This window comes from Drosophila subpulchrella, unplaced genomic scaffold (genome assembly GCF_014743375.2).
Source record: "Drosophila subpulchrella strain 33 F10 #4 breed RU33 unplaced genomic scaffold, RU_Dsub_v1.1 Primary Assembly Seq354, whole genome shotgun sequence".
NCBI classification, from domain to species: Eukaryota; Metazoa; Arthropoda; class Insecta; order Diptera; family Drosophilidae; genus Drosophila; species Drosophila subpulchrella.
Genome location: NW_023665577.1, coordinates 7991462 through 8018904, shown reverse-complemented (window position 1 = coordinate 8018904; position 27443 = coordinate 7991462). Strand labels below are relative to the sequence as shown.

Here is a 27443-nt window from a genome sequence, read left to right as displayed (position 1 = left end):
TATTATTAGGAATAAAGATTGTGCAATGGTTTACCATAGAAAGAATATGCATTTCTTTACCTAAACATCGTCCCAAATTTGGTGTCAAAGATAGGTAAATAACTTATCATACTTTTTTCTCAGTGGACGCACAAGACGGGCGGGCATGGTAAGAAGTTGCCTTTCAAGTGCGGCCCGGCACAATGTGTTTTTTATGGGCTTCTGGGGCTCCGTTTTATGTTTCATCTTTTAAGTGCCCCTCGTTTGTTGCGGGTCTTAAGCAGCCTCTCCTCATGCGCCGAGTACTTTTCTGGCTTTTGTCATTAATGTGAGTTTTTCTCCGTCCCGCCCCATAATTGCTACATTTTGTGTGCTGTTTCTGTTTCTGTTTCTGGTTGGTTCTGCTCGGGCTCATTAGTCGCAACTCAACTCAGCCGAACCGACCTGAAGTCTCAAGGATACGAGTGCGTCTGATCGGGGCTGAATAGATTTGTGGGCGGATTTCATATTCATAAGGCACATTCATCCGCCGGACTAATTAAACTTTTGCCGCCGTTTTCTGGGAACCAGCCAACTGTTTAAATATTCCCCAGGCAGGCGCACTACACTCCATGAATGGCTAATTAGCAGCCGGGAGACAAAAACCAGACTCCAGCATCGGCAAATTGCCTAATCATGATTTTTGCATAATTTTTTAAAAGCTTCTCCGGCCGCCAACCGCAGTTGAAAGGCTTTCCATTTCAACCCTTGAAGGCCTCGAAATGAAAGTGGTTTCGCATCCGGGGAAATCCGTTGTCTGTCTATCAAAGCCGTGTGGCATTATTATTATTAATAAGAATCCCTGTCTCGGGGCCCGGCTAAAGCCGATACTGATCCGCAACCGAATCAGACAGGCTGCAGAATTTACAAAAATTAATTTATGACACGCCGCGGCACATTTTCCATTTTCCATGCGCATACAAAACGTGCTACGATTTTTATCTGCACCCAGCCCGCCCTTCCCTCTGCCCATTATTTTTAATCCATTAAACAAATGCCACGTTACGGGGCCGTTGGTTCGTGTCCGTTATCAGCGGGGAAATGGGAAATGGGCAAAGGGTCTTTGATTTCCTCGCCCGAACAATGGGGCTTCCCTGCCAGGGTAGATTTGCTCGTATCTGTCTGGAGCAACGCCTCCGCCTCGGCCATGCAATCGGAGAGTTTCCCAGTTTTCCCAGTTTTCCGGCTCTGCGCTCTCTTCACGCTGGGTTATCGTGTTCGGCGTGATGGAAAGGTACAAACAGCCTAATGGCATTTGCGGCCAATCATTAATATCAATCGCGACAGATACTCGTATCGATCCATTTGGCCACATGTGGGATTGTCCAGATGCAGTCGTCTGTGACTTCGTCTAGGGTTTCAGTCGTCTCACACTTGAGATGATAGGAATCCAGGTCTTTTCTTTCCGTCATTAGAGAAGTGTACATAGGGGGTTGTTGGCATCGTCTTCTGGGAACGTAGAATCTGCACTCGAAAGTTGTGTACGCACGACGATCTAATTGCTCAATGGAATAGTTTTTGGGACTTCACAAGCTAGCTGACAAGAGTTTACATTACTTGCAGACCATATTTTTTGTTAAGAGTATTTTCAAAGATTCCTTGACACTTCGAAAGTTGATATTCCATTGAATTTTAGCAACCAGGGATGCCAAAATGTACAAACAGTTGTATAGCGAAATACATTTTAATTATTTAATTTTTCTCTTTTCTACCTATATGTATTCGACTTTAATGAATCTTAAAATGGTTATATTTCCTACTAAAACATGGGGGTGCCCTTTGTATTGAGAGGCAAAAAATATCAGAAGCAGAAGTATGTTTAATAATGGATTTTTGCAGGCTGAGTGCAGGTCATTCTTCCTTCTTTGTTATTGAAAACAATTTCTTGAGTTTGCTGATACGTATAACAAGACACTCTAATTTTCTTCCAGCTTTCAAAGGTGGGTTGGGGCTTCGGAAAATTCAGCTGGCTCTCACTTCCCCTGGCTTCACCCCTAACTAGTTTCGGTTCCCACACACAACAGCCTGGTTATCAAAGCATTTTCCTCGGATTTAAAGCTCATAACGATTCACAGCTCAGTGACCAAAGAGTTCTGAACAAGCTGAAGCACAAAAGCCACTCTGCGGCACTTCCTTCCCCTCTCACCCCTCCGCACAGAGCCCCTCTGTGTATGTGGCATATAGAAGAGTACCTCCCCCGAAGTCGCCCGCTTTTCCCGGAGCGAAAAATCCAGGCGAACAAAGCAATTTTGTGGAATTACAAGAGCGTCTCTAATTGTTAAGTAAGCATAATGTGTGCAACATATGGCCGAGAGACTTGGCCGGACTTTGACAGCGAACCCGTCCCTTCGCCGGTCTGGAAACGGGGATGGGATGTGCCTGGGAAATTATGGCAGCGACAGCCTGCAGGGCACCAAAAAGAAAAAAACAAATACCCAAACTGGAACAGGGGCGAAAATAAATTGGCAAAACGCTCGCAAAAAATATCTCGGTGCTTGTGTGTATATTAAAAGATATGTCAGTTATAAAAAGTGCTTACAAAAATATTTTATTGTGCATGTGGCGAGTCAACAAACTGAGCACTACGAGTACATCTCTGGGTCCCGCGGAAGGGCAAGTGCCGGAGTGGAAGCTGTTTCCACAATGGGGCGCATTGACATGGAGTTTTTTCGCCTTCATCGTCAACTGGAGCTCATTAAAGCTAAATAAAAGCATTGAACTGTGCAAACTTCCACAGAACCCAGACAAGGGGCTGGATTCTATCTCAAGATGCTAAGCAGAACAAACAAGTAGGATTGGTATGTCATCATCCCCATGTGAGACACTCATAACTCAAGCTGCACGACATCAGTTCTGTTTTTTTCCTGTTATTGGAACATAATATTTCCGATCACTAAAGTGTTTTAAAGCATAAAAATACCTCAAATGTCTTTCCGTCGAGTCATAGAATTTGTTTAGTCTTCAAAGTTAGTTCAAGATGTGTAAGTAAGCCTATACCCACGTATGGCGTGGGTAAATTTGTAATTATGTAAATTTATTTGAATTAAAATTGGCTTGCCATTAGGAAAACACAACATTTTTAAATTTGTCATTCGTTTATACAGCTTTTTCTAATGAAAATAATCAGTACTTAATTATGTTCTGGTTCTTGGTATAAGGATGAATGTAATGCACATCTTCTTTATAAACTACGGAAGTTCCTCATACAGCTCACAGCTCTCATATATGTAGTTATTTCTTGGCGGAAGCGGTAGCGGGTAGTCACAGGAGGGTGGAACCGAAGGCGCCCTATCCCTGGGTGGATATATGTATTTGTTGGTCTCCGTGTGACGGTGGTTCGCTTGTTCCAAGTAACGGTGATAAGCAATGACATATTCGCTGTCGTCGAGAGTCGATATCGGACCCCTATTGGAAGACAAATTGAAAGTTTGGTGTTTTAAAACCTTTGTTGAAACACGTAACAACTTCAACTTCTTGAACCTCAACTTAGTTATTCTCAAAGACTACAGATATTACTTGTAGGCTTATTGGTTGAACTTAGTTATACGTTAAAAAAAACTCCGGGAAAACAGTGTGTAAAGCGACAATGTGAAAGAGGCTTACATCCTATGAATACCATGAAGATTTCTATGTTGTGGGCTTATTGGTTGAAGTTAGTTAAAGAACTTTTTTTAATTGTTTGCAAATCTTGAATTATTTAAATACCAATTAAATTTCTTAGGAATGAAATGTTTTATGTTTTTTTGTTCGTTTGAATAGGGCTTCCCCTTAGAAACAATGTGTAAAGCGACAATAAGAAAGATATTCATGATTATAAATAATTATATTGCATATTTCTTTTCTTTTGAAAACTTACCCCGCATAGTCGTTCAGGTCCTTTTCGAATCTCCGGGGAATTAGGCCCATCGTGTTGGATTCCCGCCGCTTACTGTTCTTAAACAAGATCGGATGCAGTCGTATAGCTCCGTAAGCAATGAGCATCCCGAGAAGGCTGCCAATCAAAAGGAGTCCTATTCCCAGTCCAATTACAAGGCCGCTGTGATCATCGAACCAGGAGGCCTTTGCTGAAACCACACATCTCATGGTATTATGAGAACAGCAGTTGGATGGGGAGGTAAAATTGTCGCCAAATAGTCCACAGAAGTAGGTGGGTGCTGTGCAGTCCGATTCGCAGACCTCCACCAGTATGCCATCCTTACAACTAGCCGAACTTTCCAGATCTGTAAATCCAATCGTTGAGTCCGCTGAGATACGAGAGCATACGAGTTCTTGGCAAAGTTCCTCCTCGCAATTGGATCGCGGTGTTGTCATCGTAGATAACGTTGATGGTTCAGTTGATGGATCAGCCGTTATATCTTGTGTGGGTGATGTTGTTGTTATTGATTGTAGTGTGGATGGAAATGTTGTTACTGTTGAATCCACTGTGGTTGGGGCTGATGTTGAGTTTGTTGTTGCGGTTGCAAAGGGTGGCCCAGCGGCTCTTTCGATCTGGACAGTATAGCTCTCCTCGTCGTCAATGGTTGTGTCAGGGGTAAACTCAAATATTTCCAAGTTATAAGGATAGTCTCTTTCCTTTCGACTTTCACTCAAGTCTAAGTATTGCACTAATTTAGGTCTTGGTGGTAGAAAGTCCCACTCGATTTGGCTTAAGCCACAGTTCTTTAAGATCAGCTGCGCCAAAGCGGGGAGATTTTCGAAGGAATCTGATTTAATACTCTCTCCGAAATTCGTTCCGCTCATATCTAAACATTTCAAGTGGCTAAAATTGTTGTATCCCAAGAAATCACTAAGTGCGTATCTTCTTTCTGTGTAGAATGACTGGTGTATTCTAGCATTAATTACCGTCTCAGACACAGCTGAAAGGAATCCAAAAGGCTTGAAATGGTTATTCCCGTTGATTAGGGTGAAGTTCTGAAGCTTTTGAAGACCTTGTAAGGCTGATTCTGTTAAATTTTCCAGTTGCAAATTAATGAGTTGCAAGTTCATAAGGTAACGGGTGTTATGTTGATCAAAAGTTTCATTACTGATATGAACTATGGTGCAATTTACTATTGTTAAGTTTTGCAGTTCCCAGCTGCTGGAAAAAAAGCTCCTTTGTAGAGTGTTATTTTCAAATCCATGGCTTGATATAAAGAGGGATTTGCCACATACGTCGAGGAATTTCATCTTGTTGTTGTAATGCGACTCAAGTTTACAGCCCAAATCCGTGGAATTAGAGGTTACTTCATCACTGGTGTCGGAGAAATCCACATTGACCAGGATCAGAAGAAGCGCAAAGGAGAACACGGCCGGCAGGATGATATATTTGAGCCATCGCATCCGGCGGGGCTGATACAGCCGTTCCGGTTTCTTCGTCCTTTCCTCGTTGACCAAATCGAAGGACTTGGACTTGAACATACTGTGTATGTATGTTTTTAGAAGTGTGCAGTGCTCGCACCTGTCGGAACCAAATCGAACTGACTCCCAACGCCATTTGCATAATTTCATTAGGCGAATTAGTTCCGCCTATTATCTGATAAGGGTTGATTCCCCAGTGATAAGATTGCGGGTATGGGACCATCGATGCGAACCAGATTCGGATAAGCAGCATGTTGACCAATTTCCCAAATATAGTTTCAGACCTTAGGTTTTACTAATTAAATCAAACCATTAAACCATTTGAGCTTGCCTTATCATAATCACAATATTAATAGTGAAACATTTTTGTTTAAAGGGGATAGTAACAATATATTCGAATATATGGTGAGGTAAGGATCGGCTGTTTTGTTTAAAGTAACCTTCTTTATCTATTTTAAATGATCTAGATCTTAGGTTACTAATATTAATCGATATTCCTGCCCCATAATTAATTGTTGATAGATTCCATGACTATGTTATCCTAACTTTCCTTTCTTTAATAAATCCTGCCCCATCCAATCCATATGTATTTTGGAATTTCAAAGTTAAGCCCATTAAGGCTACATCTTGGCGGCAATTTCGCCGGCATGTGTACGAATGTCTCCGAGGGTTTCGGAGTGGATGGAACCCTTGCCTCTGCAACATTTCGTATTCAGCATTTAACTTGTCGTTAGGGTAAATTTATAAGCAGCAGAAGCGCTAACGTCAAGCGGCTGCCGACTGGCGGCTGTCGGCTTTTCCCCTCAGACTTCCACGGCCGTTTTCCACCTTTTTCCCCGGCGCCGTCGCAGGGCCAATTCCTCTGGCAGGCCACTTCTGGGTTCCCTGTTCCGGCATCGACATCAACATCGAAATCGACGGAGGACCGGCCTGGCCACGCTTTATTATCTCCCCTCGGACGGCTTTTGTTTGCCGGCGACGCCGACTGCATTTCATTGAGCGTAATTCCGTTGCTAATGATTTTTGGCACACGTAGCGCTACTTTCGAAATTAATGCGCTATAAAACAGCAACATAAAGACCCCGGCAAGACACTGAGAAATGGGCGCAGGGCGGATAGGAAATTGGCCTGCCAGCCGACGCAGAATTAAATGAAACTCTTGTTTCAATTGCTTTTTCGCAGCTACGGTGCACGGGAAAAAAAGAGTTGGGCTTATATGGATCATGCAGGTTAAGTACAAAATGATTTTGAATCGCTTATAATTTGTACAATTGGGAGAATAACTGTTTTCCATTATGAATGCTGGCAAAATAAATTCATTAAACGTTCCAAAAGATTGGCTTACTCGCATGTTAATCAATTTTTTCTTATATTTATTCAAGAGCATAAAGCATTTTTTAAAATATTTAATCTTTTTTTAGTTTTATTTTGCGTTAAATCCAATCTTTTAAACGGAAGTGAGCATTGATTTATTAAAATTTAGATTAGAGACTTATCGGTATATTTTCTCTGTGCAGCAGGAACACCCTCCCTGGGCAGGAAGTTCGCCACGTTTTCCCTTCCTGATAACAGAACCCACATGCGTTTGGATTTCGCGGGTTCAGTTTGGTGTTCTGCGTTTACTTTTGCGGTTTCGTTTTTGCTCTGCATACATTTCCATATTAATTCCCCTGATTATGGCCGTCTGCGTTCTGTTCCCTGGCATTTTGTCCAAATCCGAATGCAGACCACACTTAGGCGATGATGTTTCTGTTTCAGAATAATCTAAATCGGCATTATTTATGTATTCCGTTCTCGCATTCCGCACAACCACTTAGCGGTTCCACTCCAACGAACCCACAGATACACAAACCTGTACATAGTACTTGTATATGCCATCAAGTATATAATATGCATAGATGTTAGGTATGCATTTTAATGGACCCCGATTCCCTCGGCCAAAAGAAACGCATAGGTAATAAATATTAATTTTGATAAATGCTGATGCAGGTCAAATGAAGTCAAATGTATGCATAACCACTGGCCGAGTATTCAATATGATGTGTACTAAATTGTCTAGGTACGTATATTTGCAATAAATATAAGTGAAAACAAAAGTGTGCATGTTCTCTAGGTCGCCTTTGGTGGTTCAGAGTCTGCGACTCTCAAAAGCCATCCACCCATTATTATTTCTACTCCCATGAGATTCTTAAACGAAACTGACGATAACGCTCGATTACAATTCAGTTCTGAGAAAAACACCAACTACGAACTTATCACAACTTATTTATCAGGAAGAAATAAATGGGCGTACATACATACAAATATATTTATACAATGCCAGCGGCCCACAAAAATATGTACAAAAGAACATGTCATTAACTCATTCCAAGGGGATCGCCACTGGTGTTGGTACCATCACATTTTTGGGTAACTAGGTAAGGACTCACATCTCCAGGAAGTGGATGTCCATGGCGTGGTGGTCCACGTCGACGGGGGGATGCAGCTGGAGGAACTTGACGTAGGCCAGGAAGGTGGTCCAACACATGCTGAAGAAGGAGGTGAATATGACCTGGTTCCGCGCCGGCACGAAGGCGAAGTTCACCGTCTGCACGCAGGGCCAATAAATAACGCCCACCTTGTAGGCGTCCAGGAATTTATCGCTGACCTGGGAACGAGAGGAGACACAGGGGGGTGAGTGCAGTGACATAATGCTCCCAGCAGCGGGCGGAAAATGGAAAATGCCAGCGCGGAAAATTGTAATTAAGTGCCGGCTGGCCAGCGGCGGTAGATGTTTAAAATTTTATTTATTGCCCGACATGCCCCCTCACTTTTCTCTTTTATGGGGCGCTAGACTGGGGCGTGGCGTTTTTGTTAATGTTGTTAATTAAAAGGTAACGCCCGGCTCCAAAAATTATCAGCCTGCCCCGAACTGCGTTCAATGTGCAAACGATATCCAATTTAAAAAGTCAGAGTCGGGGCCGTCGAGGTTTGGCAATTAACTATTGATTGGCTACCTTTGTGTACGCAATTTACCACTGGCATGAAAATCCTAATGGAAAATGGTCAAAAATGCTGGCTAATAAGAGGTAATCTAATTTTAGAAAAGCCTTTCTATTGATTAACTTAAATCATAAAATCTCCATACCATAAATATTTTATATCGATGGATTGGGAGTTGCATTTGATGCAATTCAAACTAAATGAATAAAATGTTTACCAGTCTAAAGTAATTTCAAATGGAATCCTCACAATTCCAATCAATCCCTTTTATACATTATTATTTGAAAGACGTTTTCCAAGCAATCAATTAATTAGTGGATGGTTTTCTATTGATTTCTCGTCCTAACGGAACGCAGTTAAAAATAGTGCCGAGAACATGTAAAATAGATTTTGAGCTGTTAGTTTTGTTTCAGATTTAGCTGAATGTGTAGTTCTATATAAATGTATGAAGTCTAACCGTATTACTTTTTCTGCACTTAACTAGCTGCCATTCAAAAATATATTTAGGTTAGGATCAGGGGACTAACGACTTTATCAGCCACGCACATAACTCTTTTACGGCCAAGACCTGAGCCGATCACTTCGCTCAGAATAGTCGGGCCATATATCTTTGGAGAACGCATGCAAAGCAAATGAGACGAAGCCCGTTTGACACAAATATATGGTAAAACATTTACATTTATCAAGATAAATGGTTTCTAATGATATGGAAGTCCGCCGTGGAACCAAACTCGGCCCTGGAGCAAAGTGCCTGAAAGTATCTCAAAGTATGGCCGCAGAGCCAACAAATCAATGTTGACAGTTCGAAGCGGAGGACCAGACGCAGCAATTGGGAATGGATGGAGGTAAGCGACAGACAGGTGATATTTATGCATGCTTACATTACAGCCTCAGACACAGATGCAGATGCATAGATACAGATTCGAGGATGGAGATACTGCCTCGGCGACTGCCTGAATGTGTCGTGAGAAAATGGATTTCCGAAATCAAAACCAACACACCGAATTGGGTGCAAGAAGCCGATGGAAATGGGAGACCCGATTTCCAAACAAATACCATTGGAATCTAGCCAAAACTGGGCTATGAGCACATCTGGGAGATAAAAAACATAATGCTGTATGCAGGCATGCCTCAGTTGAAGAGTTATTAACCAGATATACGCTTTATATATACATTTTATAAATATTAGAGAATGAATGTAAACTCGTATACCTAAGCCTACAAAAATGGAAATCCTGAGGTTAAGCCTCGAATGAGGGAACAGTGACTTTACCTCCCGTCTGGCCTCCGCGTACGAGTTGCCCTCCATCAAGGTCATGAAGAAGAGGAACGAGCTGATGGCCATCGGATCATATGCAGTCTGCTCGGTGATCGCCTTGCAGAGCGATGACTTAATATCGGTTCGCGGCCACATAACGCCCGCCAGTCTGATCCACACGTATATGGTCGGCCCCATGAAAAAGAAGCCGAATAAACTGAACCTGCAACGGAGTTAGCCAAGCCACATCGGGGCCAATTAGCAATCGAGCCGGGCCAAGATCCATGGGACGCACCTGACACACTTCATCCAGTCGTACGTTCGGAATGTCTTCTTCTCGATCATGGTCTGTTCGATGAGCGATCCGCAGGGCCAGAGGGTGCCATATGATATCATGCCCCGGATAATTTTGTATTTATTTGTAAAATTCACAAAATTACGAATCATTTTCGACGCTCTCGTGTGATAATCTTCCCGATCGTCAGTGCCAGTTCCACTTCCACAAAAGTGCTATAAACACGCTGAAAGAGAAATTGTTTTTTGATCAGTACGATGCGGCTGACATGGCTGAGTTCGCTTGGGCTAGCTTTATTCCCCCGTGACTTATGCCAGCTCAGTGCCATATTTGTTTTGGCGGATTTCACTTTTGCCAAGATAGTGGTCTTACCTCATATGACCCAGAAAGTTTGTTGAAACTGACGCCCTAAAAAGTGTGTAATTCTTTTGCAGGCTTGACAAACCCCAGCCTCTTATTATTGTACTTAGATAGTATATTGTTATTAATAACTTATAATATAAAATGGGTGCATTCCCAAGACAGATATCTGACAAATGGAAATGGGCCAAAAGTAAGTTAGAGTTCAAAAACTGCTTTTAAAATAGCCTTCCGCAAAGCCAACCAGTTTCTGAGATCATACCTCTCAAGTTATTTTACCAGAATAGTGACCCGCATTATTTTCCCTCAGCTTGAAATGAAATTCCTCTTCCAGTGCCAGACTTAAACCAATTGCAAATAAGTGTGAGCCATGAAAACACTTTCACAGCTGACACTTTTTGGACTCTCCTCTTTACTGATGGATGGTTGGATGGCTGAAAGGTGGGTCGAGTGTGAGTGGATGAGGGGGTGGTACTCGCCATCCAGTAACACATGTCAAGTATTATTATCGGGGAGCAAACTACGAACTACAAACGAAACACAAACATAAATTTAATTGCCAAGAATGTTTCTAGCTAAACAAATGTCGAAATAATGTCGGGCCACGGCCAAAGATTTATCATATTCACTCGACTGTCATAAAAAGCAATTAGGCCCGGGCGAAAGATACAAGCCCGGCAGTCCCGAAATGTAATAAAAAATAACAAAATATACCAAAGGGGCGAAAGAGAAAGAAGAAAGAAACGATGTGTGATTTGAAGTTGTTTCTGGTTTTCAGTTTCGCTTAATGAGTTTGCGGCACAAAAAGTCGCTTCGGGGGAAGCGATTAAAGATCCACATCCAATGCGGCACGTCGGGGTTGCTGTTGTAGTGGCTGGTGCTGCACCCAAAAAAATTCTATTAGTCTGGGTAGAAAAAGACGACCGTTACAAAATCTTTCGAATATTAAAAAGATTTTAAGGCAAAATATTGATGTACATTTAAACACTCTTTTGTGTGTTTTGATGATAGAGCGGAAAATATTTAAGGTGTGTTTTCCTGAATTTATTTGTAAAGGTATACGCTTACCAAATAATATTGTTAAGAAATTAGATGCAATATTTTTTTGTGTGTGACGTTGCCTTTGTAATTAGTATGCCCGCACACACGCCAAGCCCTCCGGAATGGAAACGGAAGCGGAGAGTCCCGGCGAACAGTTGGTCCTTGGGACGGGCAGGTTCGCTTTGAAGGGCACTCGTCAGCAGAACCATAAAGAAGGGACGATACGATCCACGTTCCGTTCCGAAAACAAGCGACCTGGCGATTTGGCTGGTGTGAAAAGTCCGCCTCGTGGCAACTGGCCCTTGTTGTTGCCGTCTGTTGCATATTTTCACAAGTAATTAACATGTACACGACGGTGTCCTTGTTCGGAGCCAGGGACCCGAGAATCCCCCTGGCGTAGATGCAGAGTGTTCCAGCAGCAACTGTCCAAACAGGCTGGGCTGTTGTTGTTTATCAGCGGGGCCGTAACAAAACGCTGCCTCCACATTAATTTGCATTATTTTCACATTTAAATTTTAGATGAGTGCAGCCCGCTGAAGTTGCACTCTGCCGGCAAAGAGGCCAGGTGGGACGACAAATTGTGCAGGTAGTTGGCAACACGTCTTTCAAAACGTCCAATCCAAGGGCTTCCGATGGAAAGCACCGACTATTGTCTTAATTGAACCCAGTCCGAGTTAAGCATTGATTTGATTGGCATTTTGTTTCACGCTTAAGTTGGTTAAACGGAACGTAAGAACGGGATTGGGAAAAATTGGATCTTGATAATTACGTTACAAAACGAGTTTATAGAGGTTTGCTTTCTGGGAAGCCATATAAAAGTATTAAACATAATGTTTAAAACCAAAATAATGTATTTGTTTAAATATTTATTTAAGAATCATTTCAATTGTTTAAACTGACAGCTAATATGAACGTATTCTAATAGGATATTAAATTTAAAATTTAATTGATCAAAATATGAACTTCCCTAAGTTTAAAGTCCTGTTTAGCCACCACCAAATCACTTTTGGACAACAATGCCTTTACATTAAGATTTAGAAAGTTGTACTGTAATATACTCTTGCTTTCTTAGCTTAAAATTCTTTTGGACCTTTAAATTAAAATGGATTTTAATAAATTATGTTTGCTTTGAAAACCATAATTTTTTCCACACCTTTCAATAATAGTTTCGTGTGTGTTTGCGGCCCTTGTAAATGTGTTAGGCCGTAAATACCAGAGATGTTCTGCCCTTTCCAAATTGATGTGCTCGGTTTCATAAATTTACATAGTTCACGGGCAGAAAACTTATTTGTTGGCGATGCTGCTGCCCCCATTTAGCCCATTTAGTTTGCCGCTGATGATAAATTTTGCAATGTGGCCCCGGGCGAATGTGCAATAAAATGCTCCCCATGTTGCACACAGCAACAAACCTTGCAACATAAATTAAAGCGCAAAATGTTTATTTACGCTGCAGCCAGCAGAAGGGAAATCAGGAGAGCCGGGGGAAATGGGGGAAAACTTGCCGGCTGTTTCCTGCGCAACATTTGCATTTTGACGCCGTTTTACGCATGATGTGAAGAGCTACGGCCAACTCGGCTTATCAGCCCAGAGAAATCAAACAGCCGCCGAGTAGGAGGTTCGCCGAGATGGGATGGGAGATGGGAGATGGGAGCTCCACTGCCCGCAGCATCTTGCAACATTTTGTTTTAATTTCGCACTCTCGAAAAGTGGCAGCCGCCACTCGAACGGGCTTTTGATGTTGGCCAAGTGAATTGCCACGGTGCCACAGAGACAGGGAATGGAGCTGAGACAGAGACGGGAACAGAGAATGGAGCCAGCTGCTGGTCGATCTCACCTAGGGAATGGCAACCATCTCAATCCCCGGCAATTCCCCTTTGAAAGATGTGGTAAGTGGCGAAGAGGCAGTGTTACTTTAACTCGGAAATTATTATTATTTTGATATTAGTATTCCAGGAGAGACATCGTTCATATCTCCTTTGCAAGGCCTAATTCAATTTCTGCTTTAGGCTTATATTTTTCTTTCTCCTCTGATTGAACACCCATTGTCGGTCCAATCAATCGTTTACTTGAATAAATATGGTTCTTGACTTGTCGCACAGCTTTGCCCTCTACTTTTTCGGTTGTTTTCAATTTCGATGCCGATGTCGATGCCCCCTGCAACAGAAAACTTCACACTTGCTTGCTTTTTTCTGGCTGTTAATATCACGGGGCCTACATCAAAGGCATTGCCTAAGAAACGAAGCTAATTGTATCTGTATCTGTATCCGAGTCCGAAGTAGGGGAGTATCTGTATCTGAAGGTGCGAGTTTTGATTGCACTCGCTCTGTCAAGCACACGGACACAAGGGCGCTTTATTTGATTTCCAGTTATGTAGTGTTTTAGTGGGTTCCTCTTCCCTTCCTCCTCCATCTCCTGATCCTTGTTTATTGAACTCTGGCTGACTGATAGCTAGTGGGAAGGGGTTGGTCGGGGGAGTTATGATGGTGCTATATGGGTTTTTTGAACATATCGAAACACGTGTATTTGTTACCGCCTGATGCGGGCTGATTGTTCTCAGCGCCCTGCACTATGATTTGATTTATTTGTACACAACTTTATGATATTTACATGTCTGCATCTGAATGGCGGGGCGCTTAGGGGCGGGGGCTGTAAACAAAAACGGGGTTCATCGAGTGCGTTGGGTTATCCCCCAATATGGTTCAATTGCGGGGGGTTAGTTATTCGATAATTTTCTATACTCTCTATAGACTTTCGTGGCGAAGGGGTGGATAAATACTAATGTTTATTTATAACCCAAGTCAGCTGCAGCTTAAAATTGAAAGCTACTTTTGTTCTTGAAACATTTACTAAAGTATCGTATGTAGTCTTGTGCATATAAGCATTATTAATACTTTGTAATAAACATATAAAGTAATGCTGGTAAAATCTTGTCTTATGCATAGGAACTACTTTGTAGAAGTGTCTTCTTTTGATCAAAAAATTAATAAAAGGCAATGATCGGCGGTCATCCTGTCTTTTTAGATTTGGATCAAGCTTCTGGGCCTGTCCACTTCCTCTCTTGCGCTTTTTCACAAGCGTTTCGTAAACTCCCCTAATTACCCTTTATTTGGGCTGGGCGCCATTAGCTCCCAATCCCGATCCCGAACCCAATCAAGTGCAATCATGGAGGAAGCCCTCCTCCCGGATGATACTTATCTATCGCTGCTCATCGGCAGTTCTTCGGGGGCTGAACTCCAGCCATTATCAATTCATATCCCGTCATAATTAATAAGGCTCGGGTGGAAATTGGAGGGGAAAACAAACACGCAAGACGGCAATCAGTTGGCATTGTGTCGGGTCTTCGGATATGGAATAAGGGATATGGGACCTGGTTCTGAAGTCTGAGTTCTGGGTGCGACCTTATCGGGCAACAGCTGCCGTTCCAATAAAGCAGCTCCCCCCTCCATCGGCAGTAACTTTGGCGATGTTTGCTGTTTGCTCAAGCGCTCCTGGGCCAATTACAGCTTCCTGTTGTGCGAATTTCCTTCGTTCCCCTTTTCTACACTGCGAAAAACGTGGACTTTGCTCACAACTGAAATGGTTTTTATACATGCTATCTAAAGCAAAGAAATAAATTACCAGATTTGTACTGTTGATGTAGCCATTGTTTCGCACATGAGCTGTCTATTAAATTATTTCATATTATTGCCCTTTCAGAGATAAAAATTTTAAATTATATTTTTTCTCCGTGTTTGGGCTCTTGTATTTTGAGTCAGTCCTGTCTTTAACCCACCTACGACCCCTTCCCTTTTGCAGGAATGAAAACATCACACACGCTCAATTTCAAGTGTCGAAATGTCTGACAGCTGAAATAATAGGATGGAAATGGGTGCGTTCTCTTTCTTTCGGTTTTTTAGCTATCCCTCGGGGCCCAACGGTAACTAAAGTTTCAAAATAAACAACGCCGGCGAACAATTTATGAAATCATTTTCGCATTAAAAATGCGAGGCAGGGGCAAATAAAAAATGAGAAAAATAAAATACAATAACGGACAGCGGCACACATGCCGGCCAAAGCGAAAACAATTGCAATTGCAGGCAATTTGCTTGATTTTCTCATTTCCAATTTTTATTGTTTTTCTTGAGGCAGCAGGAGGGTGAATTTTGAAACCCGGCAGAGCGTGTCGAGGAACAAGAGAATCCAATTTCGTAGAATTTGATTGTCAACCGAAATAACGAGGAAGCCCATAAAAGTGAGACAGGACCACAGTGTTGTCAATTTGGCTATTTCTAATAGATTCAAGGGTGGACACTGCAATAATAATATGATAGCCATCAAAAAATGTCGCGATGAATTTTAAAATGTTGTTTTGAATTACAATTACAGCTTCAAATACATATTTCCAATTCGTTGTTCAATTTGTACCTACTTTTTGTAATCCCAAATACGAACGGAGTGAGCTGAGAGTTATACAAACGGACAAACAATGAGTAAGACGACAGATTTCCAGAAAGACCATTGAAATTAGAGGCAGCGAAAACGCTCGAGTTCATCGGGTTCATATATACTTGTATTGCCCATCCGACGCACAAGTGTCAATTGCAGCTGACACGACAACGGGGCTCTCGGTTATTAGTTGGCCATCAAACGTGTATGACACTTTAGTCGGTTTCTGTTTCCCTCCCTCTATCTGTCCCTGTCTCTCTCTTTCTTCGTCTCCCCGTCTCTTTCTAGACAGTTTGGTCTGACAGTTGTGCCAAATTGACGTTTGGTGTTCGCGGCCACCAGGGAGAAAACTGTCACAGGGTGGGCGAGATGTGTCACAGTAGAGTGCGAAAAATAATAAGTCTGAAAAATATTATGCAATAAAATCAAGAAAAAATCAAAATGCGACTATAATTATTATTTTTAAAATTTGAAAATAAAATGTAGTAAACAAATGGGTTTTAAAAGTAAGCTAAAAACTATTTGAAATGTGTATTTCATAAGCATAAGCATAAAATAATAAATAAAATAATAAAATACAGGTTTACTATCAACTTAACATTGACTGACTAAAAATGTATTTATTAGTTCTTCCTATCACGAATTCCGAAAATCCCTATTTCGATCTTGTAAGTTGATAAAGGATGTAGATGAGTAGAGTTTTTATACACAGCTTTAAAAAAAATTCCTTTAGGATTGTCAAGAGCTCAATCAATCGCGTGTATACATTTTTGGCACCGCTTCAACCAGTACCTGGGCCCCCAACTATTCAGGTTCAGGGCACACACTTATCCTTCACTTTTACCTATCGCCAAAAAATGTAAATCACCCCGCAGATCCGAGGAACCACCATCGCTCACGGCAGTCGGTTTATCGGGACCCTCGGATCGAGTGGCAGCGCCTACGTAAGGTGGAAACCCCGCGGGGTTACATTGAACCCAGTAAAACAGTAAAAAGCTGTGCCCAAATTTAGCGCCCGGTTCAGTGCACTTGGCATGTGTGTGTTTGCGTGAGTTTCGTCTAGAAAATAAAAATAAATAAATGCCGACACAACCGTCAATTATGGTCGTAGTGCTCGTGGGATCGACTCTGACTGAGGCCATACATCCACGTCCCAACAGCAACAATAGATAGATGCGAGTATGTAGATATTTTATATAAACAGCAGCAGTTCAATTTGTTGATTCGCCGCCCGCTCGGCGGGCTGTTTGGATTTCGATTGATGGCAACGTAGGACGCGAACAGGGACAGGGACACCCATTGACAGAGCCATATGCTGTACACAACTAAGTCCGTGCACCAGGAGAAAATTCAGTATTAAGTGAATCTAGCCGTGATTGATTACGTCGTTCTTATCTCTAATAACTCCAAAGAATGTTCACTAAAAAAGAGCACATCACCGCTTAAATCTTTTTCTTGTTTGAAGGGATTGAAAAAGCACTGATTGAAAAATATGGAAAACAATTTTTTATATTCCGAAGAAATTAGGGTTTTATTAGCCCTCAAACGCATGCATCGAAACCATTTCTTAAAACTAAAAATATAAGAAAAACAACAAGGAACGCTAGACTCAAATGCCTCGACGGTAACCAACTAATTCTCCTTACTAACGACAAAATAAATATACCTTCGAACAGAAGCGATGAAAAGTCAATTCGTATATTTTCTTCTATTTAACATTATTATCTAACGGCTGTGGCCATAAGGTCATAACTTTTAAACTAATGGTCCGATAAGGTATTAACAAACAAAAGGTGTTTTAAATAAACATTAAAGGTAGGTTCAAACAATTGTTTCGGTTCTGGGTATCTGTATCTCGAGAACAACATTAGACATCAAAACATACTTGTACATACTTCTCCTTTTATTTTAATTTTTGGTTGTTCATTCGCAGCTTTTTCGCAGTGTACTTACATACGAAAATGTGGAATGCATCGGCAAAGTCATTTGTCACGCGCCGGGAACGACAACAACCACGGGCGATGTCAATGAGCGAACAATGAACCGGGCGGGCAAACAAACCGCCCCCTCCGCCCTACCAAGGCCCATCAAATCCCCCTTCCGCAGCCCCTGCACCTTTCCACAGCACTACCGAGCTGCCATCGAACCTGAACCGCATAAAAATAAAAATTGAGCACACACTAAATCAACAATTACAAGATAAGCGAACGGCCAACGGCGAGCCCATACACTACGAGTATCAAACAGTTCGAACACATCTGCGATTCAAATGCCAGGCGAGCGAGGCCTCTACACACTTCCGCAATTATTTACAATGTCCCATTAAGTGCAGCGTTCTATGCCTCATTTCAGATCGTCACCAAACTAACGCGGCGCTCGAAATTAGTTGGACAAAGGAAAAGGAAAGGGTGCAGCCAGTTTTGAACACAGCACCCCGAAACCTTCAGCCCCGCACAGCAGGCACAGACCCAACCAGTGGCGTGCCCAGCTCTTTTTTAGAAGGGGTTTTGACAATTTTGTTAAGATGTTAGATATAGAGTCCTCCTTTGTAAATTGAAACAAAAAGTAAGAAAAAAATAGACTTTAACCCTGGAAATTGTGTGAATGTTGCAGGTAACAATATAACTTTAGATTGCTATCCCTTTTTGTCAAATATAATAATTTAAATAATCATTTTAAAATCTGTTTGCTATTTAGATCGTATGGAACTTGTAGTTAAAAATACGCATTTGAGTTTAAGGCATACAATCAATCGACCCATTTTCTTAAAATATAATATATCTAAATATGATTTTATAATACCTTATCTATTTACTTTATTATTAAAACCTTAATGAATTAAGGTATGTACCTAAAAATTGTTTCACCTTAAGTGCCACCACCTACGCCACTGAACCCAATAAACCAAGCAGCCATCCATGAGCCAAACTCCAGGCAGTTTGTAATTTCATGCACTTAAACTCACATTATGTTCCCCCTGCCGGTTTTTTTGCTGCGTTCTGTTAATTCGGCTGTTTGTCTGATTTTCTTTTTTCCCATTTGGGGTTATTGTTTTTTCCAGCTTCGTGTCTTTTTTTGTACGTCATCGTTTCCTTGTTTCGTTTTGATCTCTCGCTGGAAACCTTAGGCGCTCGACGGGCTTAAATTTATATTTTGTATCCCCTGTGCAATTTGAGGTGTAGTCATTACCGGGGAACTGGGCAAAGGGGAGTGGCTGACCGACTGCGTGCCGTGTTCGTAATTACATTGATGGCGCGCAGAGTTCGGACTTTGTCTGCTCGGTCTCAAATTATAACTATGGACGGTCGGTGCATTTACGGGCTTACCCGCTTCCCGAACCCTTTTTCCCGTTTCCGTTTCTGGACTGGGTATTCGTATTTAGTCGAGGGTCGCCCTCTATTATTAACTGTTTATCAATCAAGCAGCTTAAGAATCTTCGGGATGCGCTCCTAATGAGTTGAGCGTAATCGAGGGGAAACTAAAGGTCCAATGATAATGATTACTAAATATTATCATTAAATGTCGCTTGGATGCGATTGGGGAAAACTTATAACTAGGGAGGGGTTGGTAGATTTTTAGAATCAAAAACAATGAGGATGCCTCGGCACTTATTTCATACGAATTGAGTTGATAAAAGTCCAACCGCTAAATGTGCTTTCCTGAAGTAAACATTCATTATCTTCATCTGAGTCATAAAAGTAAAAGAAATTAAATTCGTTGATGCTAACTCTTTCTTAAGACGAATTCATTCTTAGTAAACATAAGGAATCATAAAGTATTTGATTGAAGTCTCCTTATGCACGGAGTTTTGATTTTAGGATATTATATTTCATGTTGTAAACTGAATTACATAAGGAATAATTTTTGAACAGCTCATATTGTCATATTCGTGGATTAAACACAGCCTGCAACAGCGTCACCAACCGTCGACTCCTTTATATGATTATAACTTTTTAATGGATGCTCAATTTTTTACATGAGGATAGATATTGATAATCAAAACCAAATTCCATTTACATTCTACATTACCGGTTTAGGCGTTATGGGCGATGTGGGCGTCAGATTGGGATTTGCACTCTGCTGAAATAAATTAAATCTGCATGCCTAATCCCAACTTTCTAGATTTTAAAGTTTCCGAGATCTCAGCGTTCATACGGACGGACAGACAGACAGACAAACTGACGGATATGGCTAAATCTACTCGGCTTGTGATCCTGATTAAGATTAATATTTGTCCATATTTCAAGGAACAAAAATAAAGAACAAAACATATAAGAAATATTAATTAAAATCGCTCGTCCACCCCAAAACTCGCTTTTCACAGATCCACTTTGATGTACTCTCGAGAGCACATATTTTTCCATGCCACATTTTCCGCTACCCTGAAATATCCGCTTGAGGTGACCCATTTCGGGCACACAGTGCCTGCCATTTAGCATTCACCATTTGCCATTCAGCATTGTGCCAGCTTAACCTCATTTCGAAGGCAAATGTTAAAGAATTACATTAAACCCCGAGTGGCAAGCCGAAATGCAAACGCAAAATCAAAGAAAAGAAAATTAACATGAAGTGAATTTCGAAAGGGGGATGGACACGGACAGTACGGGGAAATCGCCGGGGGCGATGGGAAATTTTGGCAAAGAGTCGGGCACGTGCTTATAGCGCAGAAATTTGGAAACTTTTGTATTTCCTCCGAGACCCAAAGAGACAGCTAGACGACATGGACGTGACGGACCCAGACCGACAAGCGGGCTAGCAGACGGATGGACGGACGGTAGGACGGTTGGACGGTTGGACGGTCGACGTAATCATGAGGCAATTTCTTCTGGGCCCGGCTGGCAACTGCATTTCGAAGTCAGCATTTTCTTGGCCCGCTTCTCCGAGCCAACTCGACTTCAGCCAACTCACCTCCCGAATTAACCCCGAGCTGTTTTGGGACAGCTGATTTTGAGTGTTTTCCGGTGACCCACTAGAGAAGCTTCTACCCACTTAAGCTGCAGAGCCAATATTTTCTTTGGCCTTTTCTTTGGCCAATAAATCATGTGGCACATTGTGTCTGCTCTTTTCTTTGCGTTTCGTTTATTTGCCCTCAGTTCCGATTCGTTGGTTTGGCATACGCAATTTAAATAAAAAATTAGCGCATATTTTGCGTTTTCCTTTCCAAGTGCCCGAATACCATACTAAATCGTAAATATGCACTGAAAAAATACCCATAATATCTACCAATTCAATAAAATCCTCTAAATATATAGTGCACTGGATATCTACTTCTTCTGTTCATCGAAATAGCAACGTTAATACAATATAAATATTTACTTAAATGAAAAATAAGTAAGCTGGGTTGACCTGCTTTCTTTCTGTGCAGTTTGCGAACCCCATGTGATGTGTAGATTCATTCAATTTATTACTTGGCATATTTTTTGCCGCTGCTTTGTTTTTGCTGCTGCCTCAAATAAATAATGCCCGGAGCTGTGCAAGCGGGTCGATTAATATAAATCAACGCCTGACGGTGTCGTCCGAGGGAAGTTTCGAGGGAGGGCTGGGCGGTACGGGGAAATGGGTGCCTCGCCCGCTGACTTTTCCTTTGTGGCTTTAATGAAAGTAATTTATTAAGTAATTTCTAAGCTTTTAGTCGTGACGCTTGCCGTTGAGAGTTTAATTAATTGGTTTTCATATTAAACGACCCGACCAGGCCCCGATGAATTATGTATGAGAAGGTAAGTAGCAATCGATATTGAGATTGCGATTAAATATTGCACAACCTCGGACGGGAAAAATCCCGATCGCCCTGCCCTTAATGCTCGTTACACGGATGCAAAACGGAAACTGAAGTCCGCCGTGAAATGGATCTAATGGATTAATAAACATTCCCCAATAATTAATTCCGAGTACAATTTGAGCCTCCATTTGAAATGCAAATGAGAGAACGCTGTGGGGAACTTCTGAATGGGACCACTAATTCCCAGGAAATTCATACAGCGGATTAAGAACGATCTCTGACTCGGAGAGTAGTCATCTCATTGTACTAAAGTGCAGTGCGTTTCATTGTGGGCAAACAAAATTCGAGGAATGGAAGACAATATCTTAATAATTTAATTCCAATAAAAACAAAAATACAATGTTTCATTTAATATTGTAAGAGTTATATTTAAGGAATAACTTATTTAAAAGGTTTTTTAAATTATAGACTAAAACTTTATTTAAATTTAATGGTTCATTTTTAAAGAGTTATTAGTTAAATATACAAAATGGATACAAAGTGTATGGGGCTAGTCACAGGTATTACTATAAAAGGAACATGTGATAACCATATTTTAAAGTAAATACGACTTGTATTAACCATTTAAACTGTCTCCGGATGCTAGTTCAAAATTCAGTTGAAACTAGCAAGTTAAATTTAAATGGACCCTACGCAAATATTTATAAAATCTTTTAATTTCTTCATGTTTCTGAAGTCGCCCTGAGGTTGTGAAACGAACCTTATCTTGGAAACTGGACTCCCCCGAGCGAAGCTGTTCTTTCAAGTGTCAGGGCAAAGTCGAAGCCGTGGAAAATGCAACAATCTTGCCAGGGTCCATGCCGATGAAGGATGGGGGAAAGGGGAATCAGCATACAACCCTCTCCTCTGCGTCAGATACATTTGTATCTTTCGGTGCGGCGACTGCAACGGCATCCACAACCACCAACAAATAGCCACCCAAACGGCGGCGGATGTGCGAGCACGAAACGTGCTTTCCGAATGGCCAAATGGCCAAAACCAAAGCAAGCCCAGACGGGCAGACAATGAAAACTAAAGCCAAGAAAATAGACGAGGAGAAAAGCACAGGCAGAAAACTACAACCGAAAATAAATAAAAATGTTTCAGAGAAAACTGTCAAGATTTGCATTTATCGTCGTTGGCGTCGCGGGCCAAGAAAATGCACATGCGATAAAAGTTGTTGCCATGGCTTTGCTATTGCAACGTCTGGTTTCTGGCTTCTGGTATCTGGTATTCTGGTATATGGTATCTGCGTTTCGGTATCTGGTGTCTTGTGGATACGGGTATCTGTATCTGTACTTGGCCATAGATAGCTTAGTTGGCATTTGCTAAATTTGCATATCGCATTGGAGCGGCGTCTCAGCAGAAAAATATTTGATAATTTGCACTTTAGTTGCACCTAAATCACCGCAAGTTCGGACAACATTAATTGACTCTGCAGATACGGACTGATTGGTCTGGGACGCCTGCACTCATTATGCATTTGTTTTCTATTAATTTAATTAGTCGGCATTTTGCGGTTGTGCAATCCGCTTGGTATTTGCAATTTTCAGTTCCCTAAAAAGGCCCATTCCAGCCCCACCACAGCTCAATAGCAACCAGATTAAATAGAAATGTTTTATTTCCCCGATTTTCCCCGAGCTCCCCTCAAATTACCGATGTTGCAATACAAATACGGGTTTAATTTTGTGTTTGGTTTTCCGTCAGCTTTGTGTGGGATACGCCATATGCTAAATAAATTAAAATTTTAATTTTATTATCCCGAAATACATTGTGATCTGGACTTAATGTGGGCACAATAAATACAAAATCTGCAGCAGTCTTAAATCAACATGTGAATGTGTTTCGTCATAGAAGATGATTTTGTCTTTAAGACTGTTATAATTCGATTAGCTTATTTGTAAACCGTTATTTCATTGGAAAACTATGAAAGTAACATCCTTTTGGCAAGGAAGTTAAAAGGAAATGAATGTTTTCATTGCGAATGCTCTGGCTAATTGACTAGAAGTTTGTCAGCCATTTTCACATTTTGGAAAACGCCCAAAGCTTAGAACTCAGGAAGGCTTGCGCAACGCCTGATAAGTTTCCAAATATATGGTAAATTATACAGACAGCAGCCCGCAGAAAGAGAGGAATTCCATTTGCGTTCAATCGTAATCGTAAATTTCTGGCAAATTCAACTGCGCAGCAACTCCTCCCATTCCAGCCCCAAAACCCCTCAATTTATTCGGTTTACAATTCAATTTAAATGTAATTTCCCTTTTTGCTAAATTGCAAATGCCAACACATGCAAGTGGAGCGAAGGAGACGGGTGGCGAGTGGGGGAGCGAGACAGCCTCAGTTAACTGTCGCATTCCTAACGCAGTGCCACGCCCACTCCCGCACACACACACACACACCCACTGGGGGCTGTAAAACACATGTAAATGATAGTGCACGTCATAATATTTCATTTGACACACGGTAGAAAATCGTTTTACACTTTTGGCATAAATTGACGAAATAAATCATGTTTGCGACACATGATTGGCGACCCAAACAGAAAGGCAGTTTTGAGTGCGTTTGGGGGAACGGTCACGGTGGAAAATGCGGGACTCGGGCGGGAAAGTGAGCACGAGAAATTACACGCAGTGAAGGCAGCCTGAAAACGTTGGAAAAACCGTTTGAAAATACTCTATTTCTAAGGGAGCATATGTCACAAAGAAATGAAAATGTGTTAAAATGTTTAAGTTTTTTCAGCTCCAGACTTAAATTATTCTTCAAAATATATTATCTTCTCAGCTTGGTCTGGATTTGATTTTAACATTGAATAGATCTTAATCTTCTTCAGTCAGAAGTATTTAAAAGTCCTAGGGGTTCTCGTTTTGTCTAAATCTAAAAGTAAGTAAATCAATAGGATTACAAAATAAACTATTCTTAGAGAATTCCACCTTCGAATTTGAATTATGTGTTTGCGTTAGAGCGGATTTACGTTGCCTTTTGATTCAATTTCATTTGGCCATGCAACGCGGCGTATGCGCGATGTTTCATGGCACTTACATACACTCGTATTTCAGCGATTTGCGCTCAAAATCCGAAATGCACTTTTGTTGTTGCGCAAAGAAAGCAACAGCTTGGTGCAATATTTATTTTATAATTTAATTATGGCGGAATGCTTTTGACATTTTCGCCCCTCGTCGTTAACCGGCTGTTGGCGGGATTTCGTTGGCCAATAAGGCCATAAGACAAACAGTCGAAAAAGGCCACGCCGACGATGAATGACTGAGATGCGGAATGCGTCAATTCCTTTTCACGTGCGAGTGTGCTTTTTTCGATTTGCCATCACAAACATCAGCAAATTGCATTTCGATTGTGATTCGGGTTGATGAATAGCCAGAAACGACTGTCGCGAATCGAGACCGAGGGGGGTCAATTATTTTGAGCGACTCGATTGAATTTCTAATGACTCAAAGGGGTATTAAATGCGCATTAAGCGGAGTCACATCGCGGCTGCCTGCCCATGGGGCACACTCACTTATCGATGTTCAACTAACCACATTAGCCTAATGATTTCGCCGAGTTTCCCAGTCCCGCTCCCAGTCCCATTTCCATTCCCAGTTCGCGCTCAAGTCCAAGTCCCCATCATCATCATCATTGTCAGCACTTAAATGCAGGCTTCATTTGCTTAATTGCATGGCAAATGTTGCCGTGATTAATGTGACAGGGATTGGGAATGGAACTTGGCCGGGGACCGTGCCTACGCACAACACTTCAGCCCCTCAAAAAGCGGCAAAAGGTGAAAAAGGAAGACAAGCAATCAACATAAACCTGTTCATTATCACTGCTGTTGGCTTTCGCATGAGTTCGGCTGGAAAATTGAAAAGACGGCTCGAAGCATGGAAATAATTTTAGACGAAGATTTACTCTCGCTTTTACACTGCAACAAAGGGTTTAAAAACATATAAAGTTGTTTGAAGCTGTATAATCCACAGTTTTAGTAGCTAACCACATTATGCAGATTTTATAGATGCACAGAGAAAAAAATTAATAGGGTTTGATGACTCTTTTAAAGAAATTCAGTATTAATTAAATTTATGTAGCATTACTTTGATATATTCGTCATTTTGGTTTTGGCTTTCTGTTTTTGTTCCCGAGTATTCCGAAAATTTCTGCCTCGCTCTTACTCAGAGTAATTTAAAGAGGTATATCGCTCTTTTTCGATTTGAGGAAATTTTCAAAGAGAGGAAAATTAGACCTATACATTTACCATGGGGGTATCAAGTTTGTCCTGTAAGTGCACTAGGTCGTTTTTAACATTCCGGAAATGAGGAACTAAGGAAATTTACTTAAGATTTGTTGTGTAATACATTCTTAGATAAATGCTTTAGCATGTAACATGTTTTAAAATGTTTTCTTGATTTATCTGCATTTTTTTTGTTTTAAGTGCAGCGGTCTGCCTTGGGCTTCAACCGCAATCAGATAGCCCGCTACTTATGCCCCATTCAAGTCCGATATCCCCAGCATAAATATGTATATTCGCTTGCCGCAGCTTGGCCCGAGATTAGCGGAAGCGAGAACATTCAGTGGGCAATGTGGACCAAGGCTTCTCTCCGGCGATGACGATTTGACCCACTTGCGGACGAGTCACAGTCGTAATCGCGAGAAGGGGGACTGGGGAGCAGACACCATCCGCATAGCCCTAGCACCTTGCCACTCGTTGGGGACCCCAAAGCTTTTGAATAGCGGAACACTATTTATAGACTCGCTAAATGGGCAAATTACTTCCGACAAACGCATATTTGAACTTTAAAAATGCGCGGCTATAAATAATCGGCTGGCAATTAGCTATTTGCGATTGCGCTTCGCACTCTCGAGGTCCGAAAAAGGAGCAGTTGGAAATCCGCAGCCCACTTATGCAAGCTGCCATCGTTTGTCATTACCCGATGATTTCCGCGGAAATTCCTCGCACTCGAAATCCTCAGCAGTAATTTGTACGATAAACCCGCGACGATTCGCGAGGCGTTTGGCTCGGCCAAGAAATAAAAACTAATTGCAATGATTGCAAATTGCCAGATTTCAATGTCAATGGCGGCCAAAAGAGAGTGAGTAGCGGTGGCCAGTGGCCAGTAGCCAGCGTCATCATCATTAGTGAGTGCCCGACCGATTCTGCATCTTTGCATCTTTGTATCTTGTCTCTCGGCGGAATGCATCTCTGCGGTTGCCAATCAATAATTTGCCTGGTGAATGCCTCCGCTGGCTGTAATTGTGTTCTGGCCTCTGCCTCTCTTTTTGTGCAATTTTCATTCATTGCATTTGGCAAGCAACTGCCAATAAGTTGGCTTCCACCGTCTACAGAGAGAGAAACGCCCAGCAATATAATAGGACCATGACTTTCGAGATAGGAATTACGCTTTAACAAATCTTAAGCGGATTGGTAAAATATGTCGATGTAGTACATTTTTAATTTAATGATTTAACTTATTTATTTTCCATACATTTAGAGTTTTTGGCGTCATAGAAGAATTATTTCAAATCAAATTTAAATCTAATGAGTGTTATGTTAATGAGTTGAAACTTAACATGCAGAATGTAGAGACTCACGCCCAATTTAACGCCTCTTAACGACCATTTAAATAAACAGGTACTTGCATCAATTTTACTTAGTTTTGCTTAAACAAAAGTTAGGATGGTGTATCATCTCAAAGTGTACTACAAGTATACGCCAATTTTCGAAGCATTTATCCGATGAAGGTGATTCGATAACATCCATTTTGCATCATGTAATGCTTCCGGCGTTGACCAGTTTATTTTTGTGAAGGATAAAAACGATTCTAAGTCAGTGCCAATAGTTCTTCCTGGAAAAGGATGAGTTGTCTTTTTTTTATTTAATCAAAAAGGTGAGGAAAACTTCCAGTTAAATCCGAAAAACACTTGTGGACATGGGTAAATCAGCAAAATTATTATTCCTGGTGCCTATTTGTTGTGCCTGC

The 27443-nt window shown here is 41.4% G+C and overlaps 2 protein-coding genes across 2 annotated transcripts; both read right to left on the bottom strand.

The window, feature by feature from the left end:
- Positions 1-3205: 3205 nt before the first annotated feature.
- LOC119560729 lies at positions 3206-5415 on the bottom strand. The gene is made up of 2 exons (XM_037874343.1): positions 3875-5415; positions 3206-3423 (listed from the first exon to the last, which is right to left on the bottom strand). The coding sequence occupies exons 1-2, from the start codon at positions 5413-5415 to the stop codon at positions 3207-3209; spliced, it is 1758 nt and encodes a 585-aa protein (XP_037730271.1). The 3' UTR covers position 3206.
- A 2220-nt stretch (positions 5416-7635) lies between these two features.
- Positions 7636-26539, bottom strand: LOC119560495 (mpv17-like protein). Its single transcript, XM_037873966.1, has 4 exons — positions 26394-26539; positions 9891-10116; positions 9611-9818; positions 7636-8002 (listed from the first exon to the last, which is right to left on the bottom strand). The coding sequence occupies exons 2-4, from the start codon at positions 10040-10042 to the stop codon at positions 7781-7783; spliced, it is 582 nt and encodes a 193-aa protein (XP_037729894.1). The 5' UTR covers positions 10043-10116; positions 26394-26539; the 3' UTR covers positions 7636-7780.
- Between the last annotated feature and the right edge of the window lie 904 nt (positions 26540-27443).

Excerpts from the sequence above, each read along its gene's own strand:
- LOC119560729 (XM_037874343.1), bottom strand. The coding sequence starts at position 5,415 with ATGTTCAAGTCCAAGTCCTTCGATTTGGTCAACGAGGAAAGGACGAAG. Across the intron at positions 3,424-3,874 it reads GACCTGAACGACTATGCGGG|GGGTCCGATATCGACTCTCG; the intron begins GTAAGTTTTCAA and ends GTCTTCCAATAG.
- LOC119560495 (XM_037873966.1), bottom strand. The coding sequence starts at position 10,042 with ATGATTCGTAATTTTGTGAATTTTACAAATAAATACAAAATTATCCGG. Across the intron at positions 9,819-9,890 it reads GACTGGATGAAGTGTGTCAG|GTTCAGTTTATTCGGCTTCT; the intron begins GTGCGTCCCATG and ends ACTCCGTTGCAG. Across the intron at positions 8,003-9,610 it reads ACGCGGAGGCCAGACGGGAG|GTCAGCGATAAATTCCTGGA; the intron begins GTAAAGTCACTG and ends TCTCGTTCCCAG.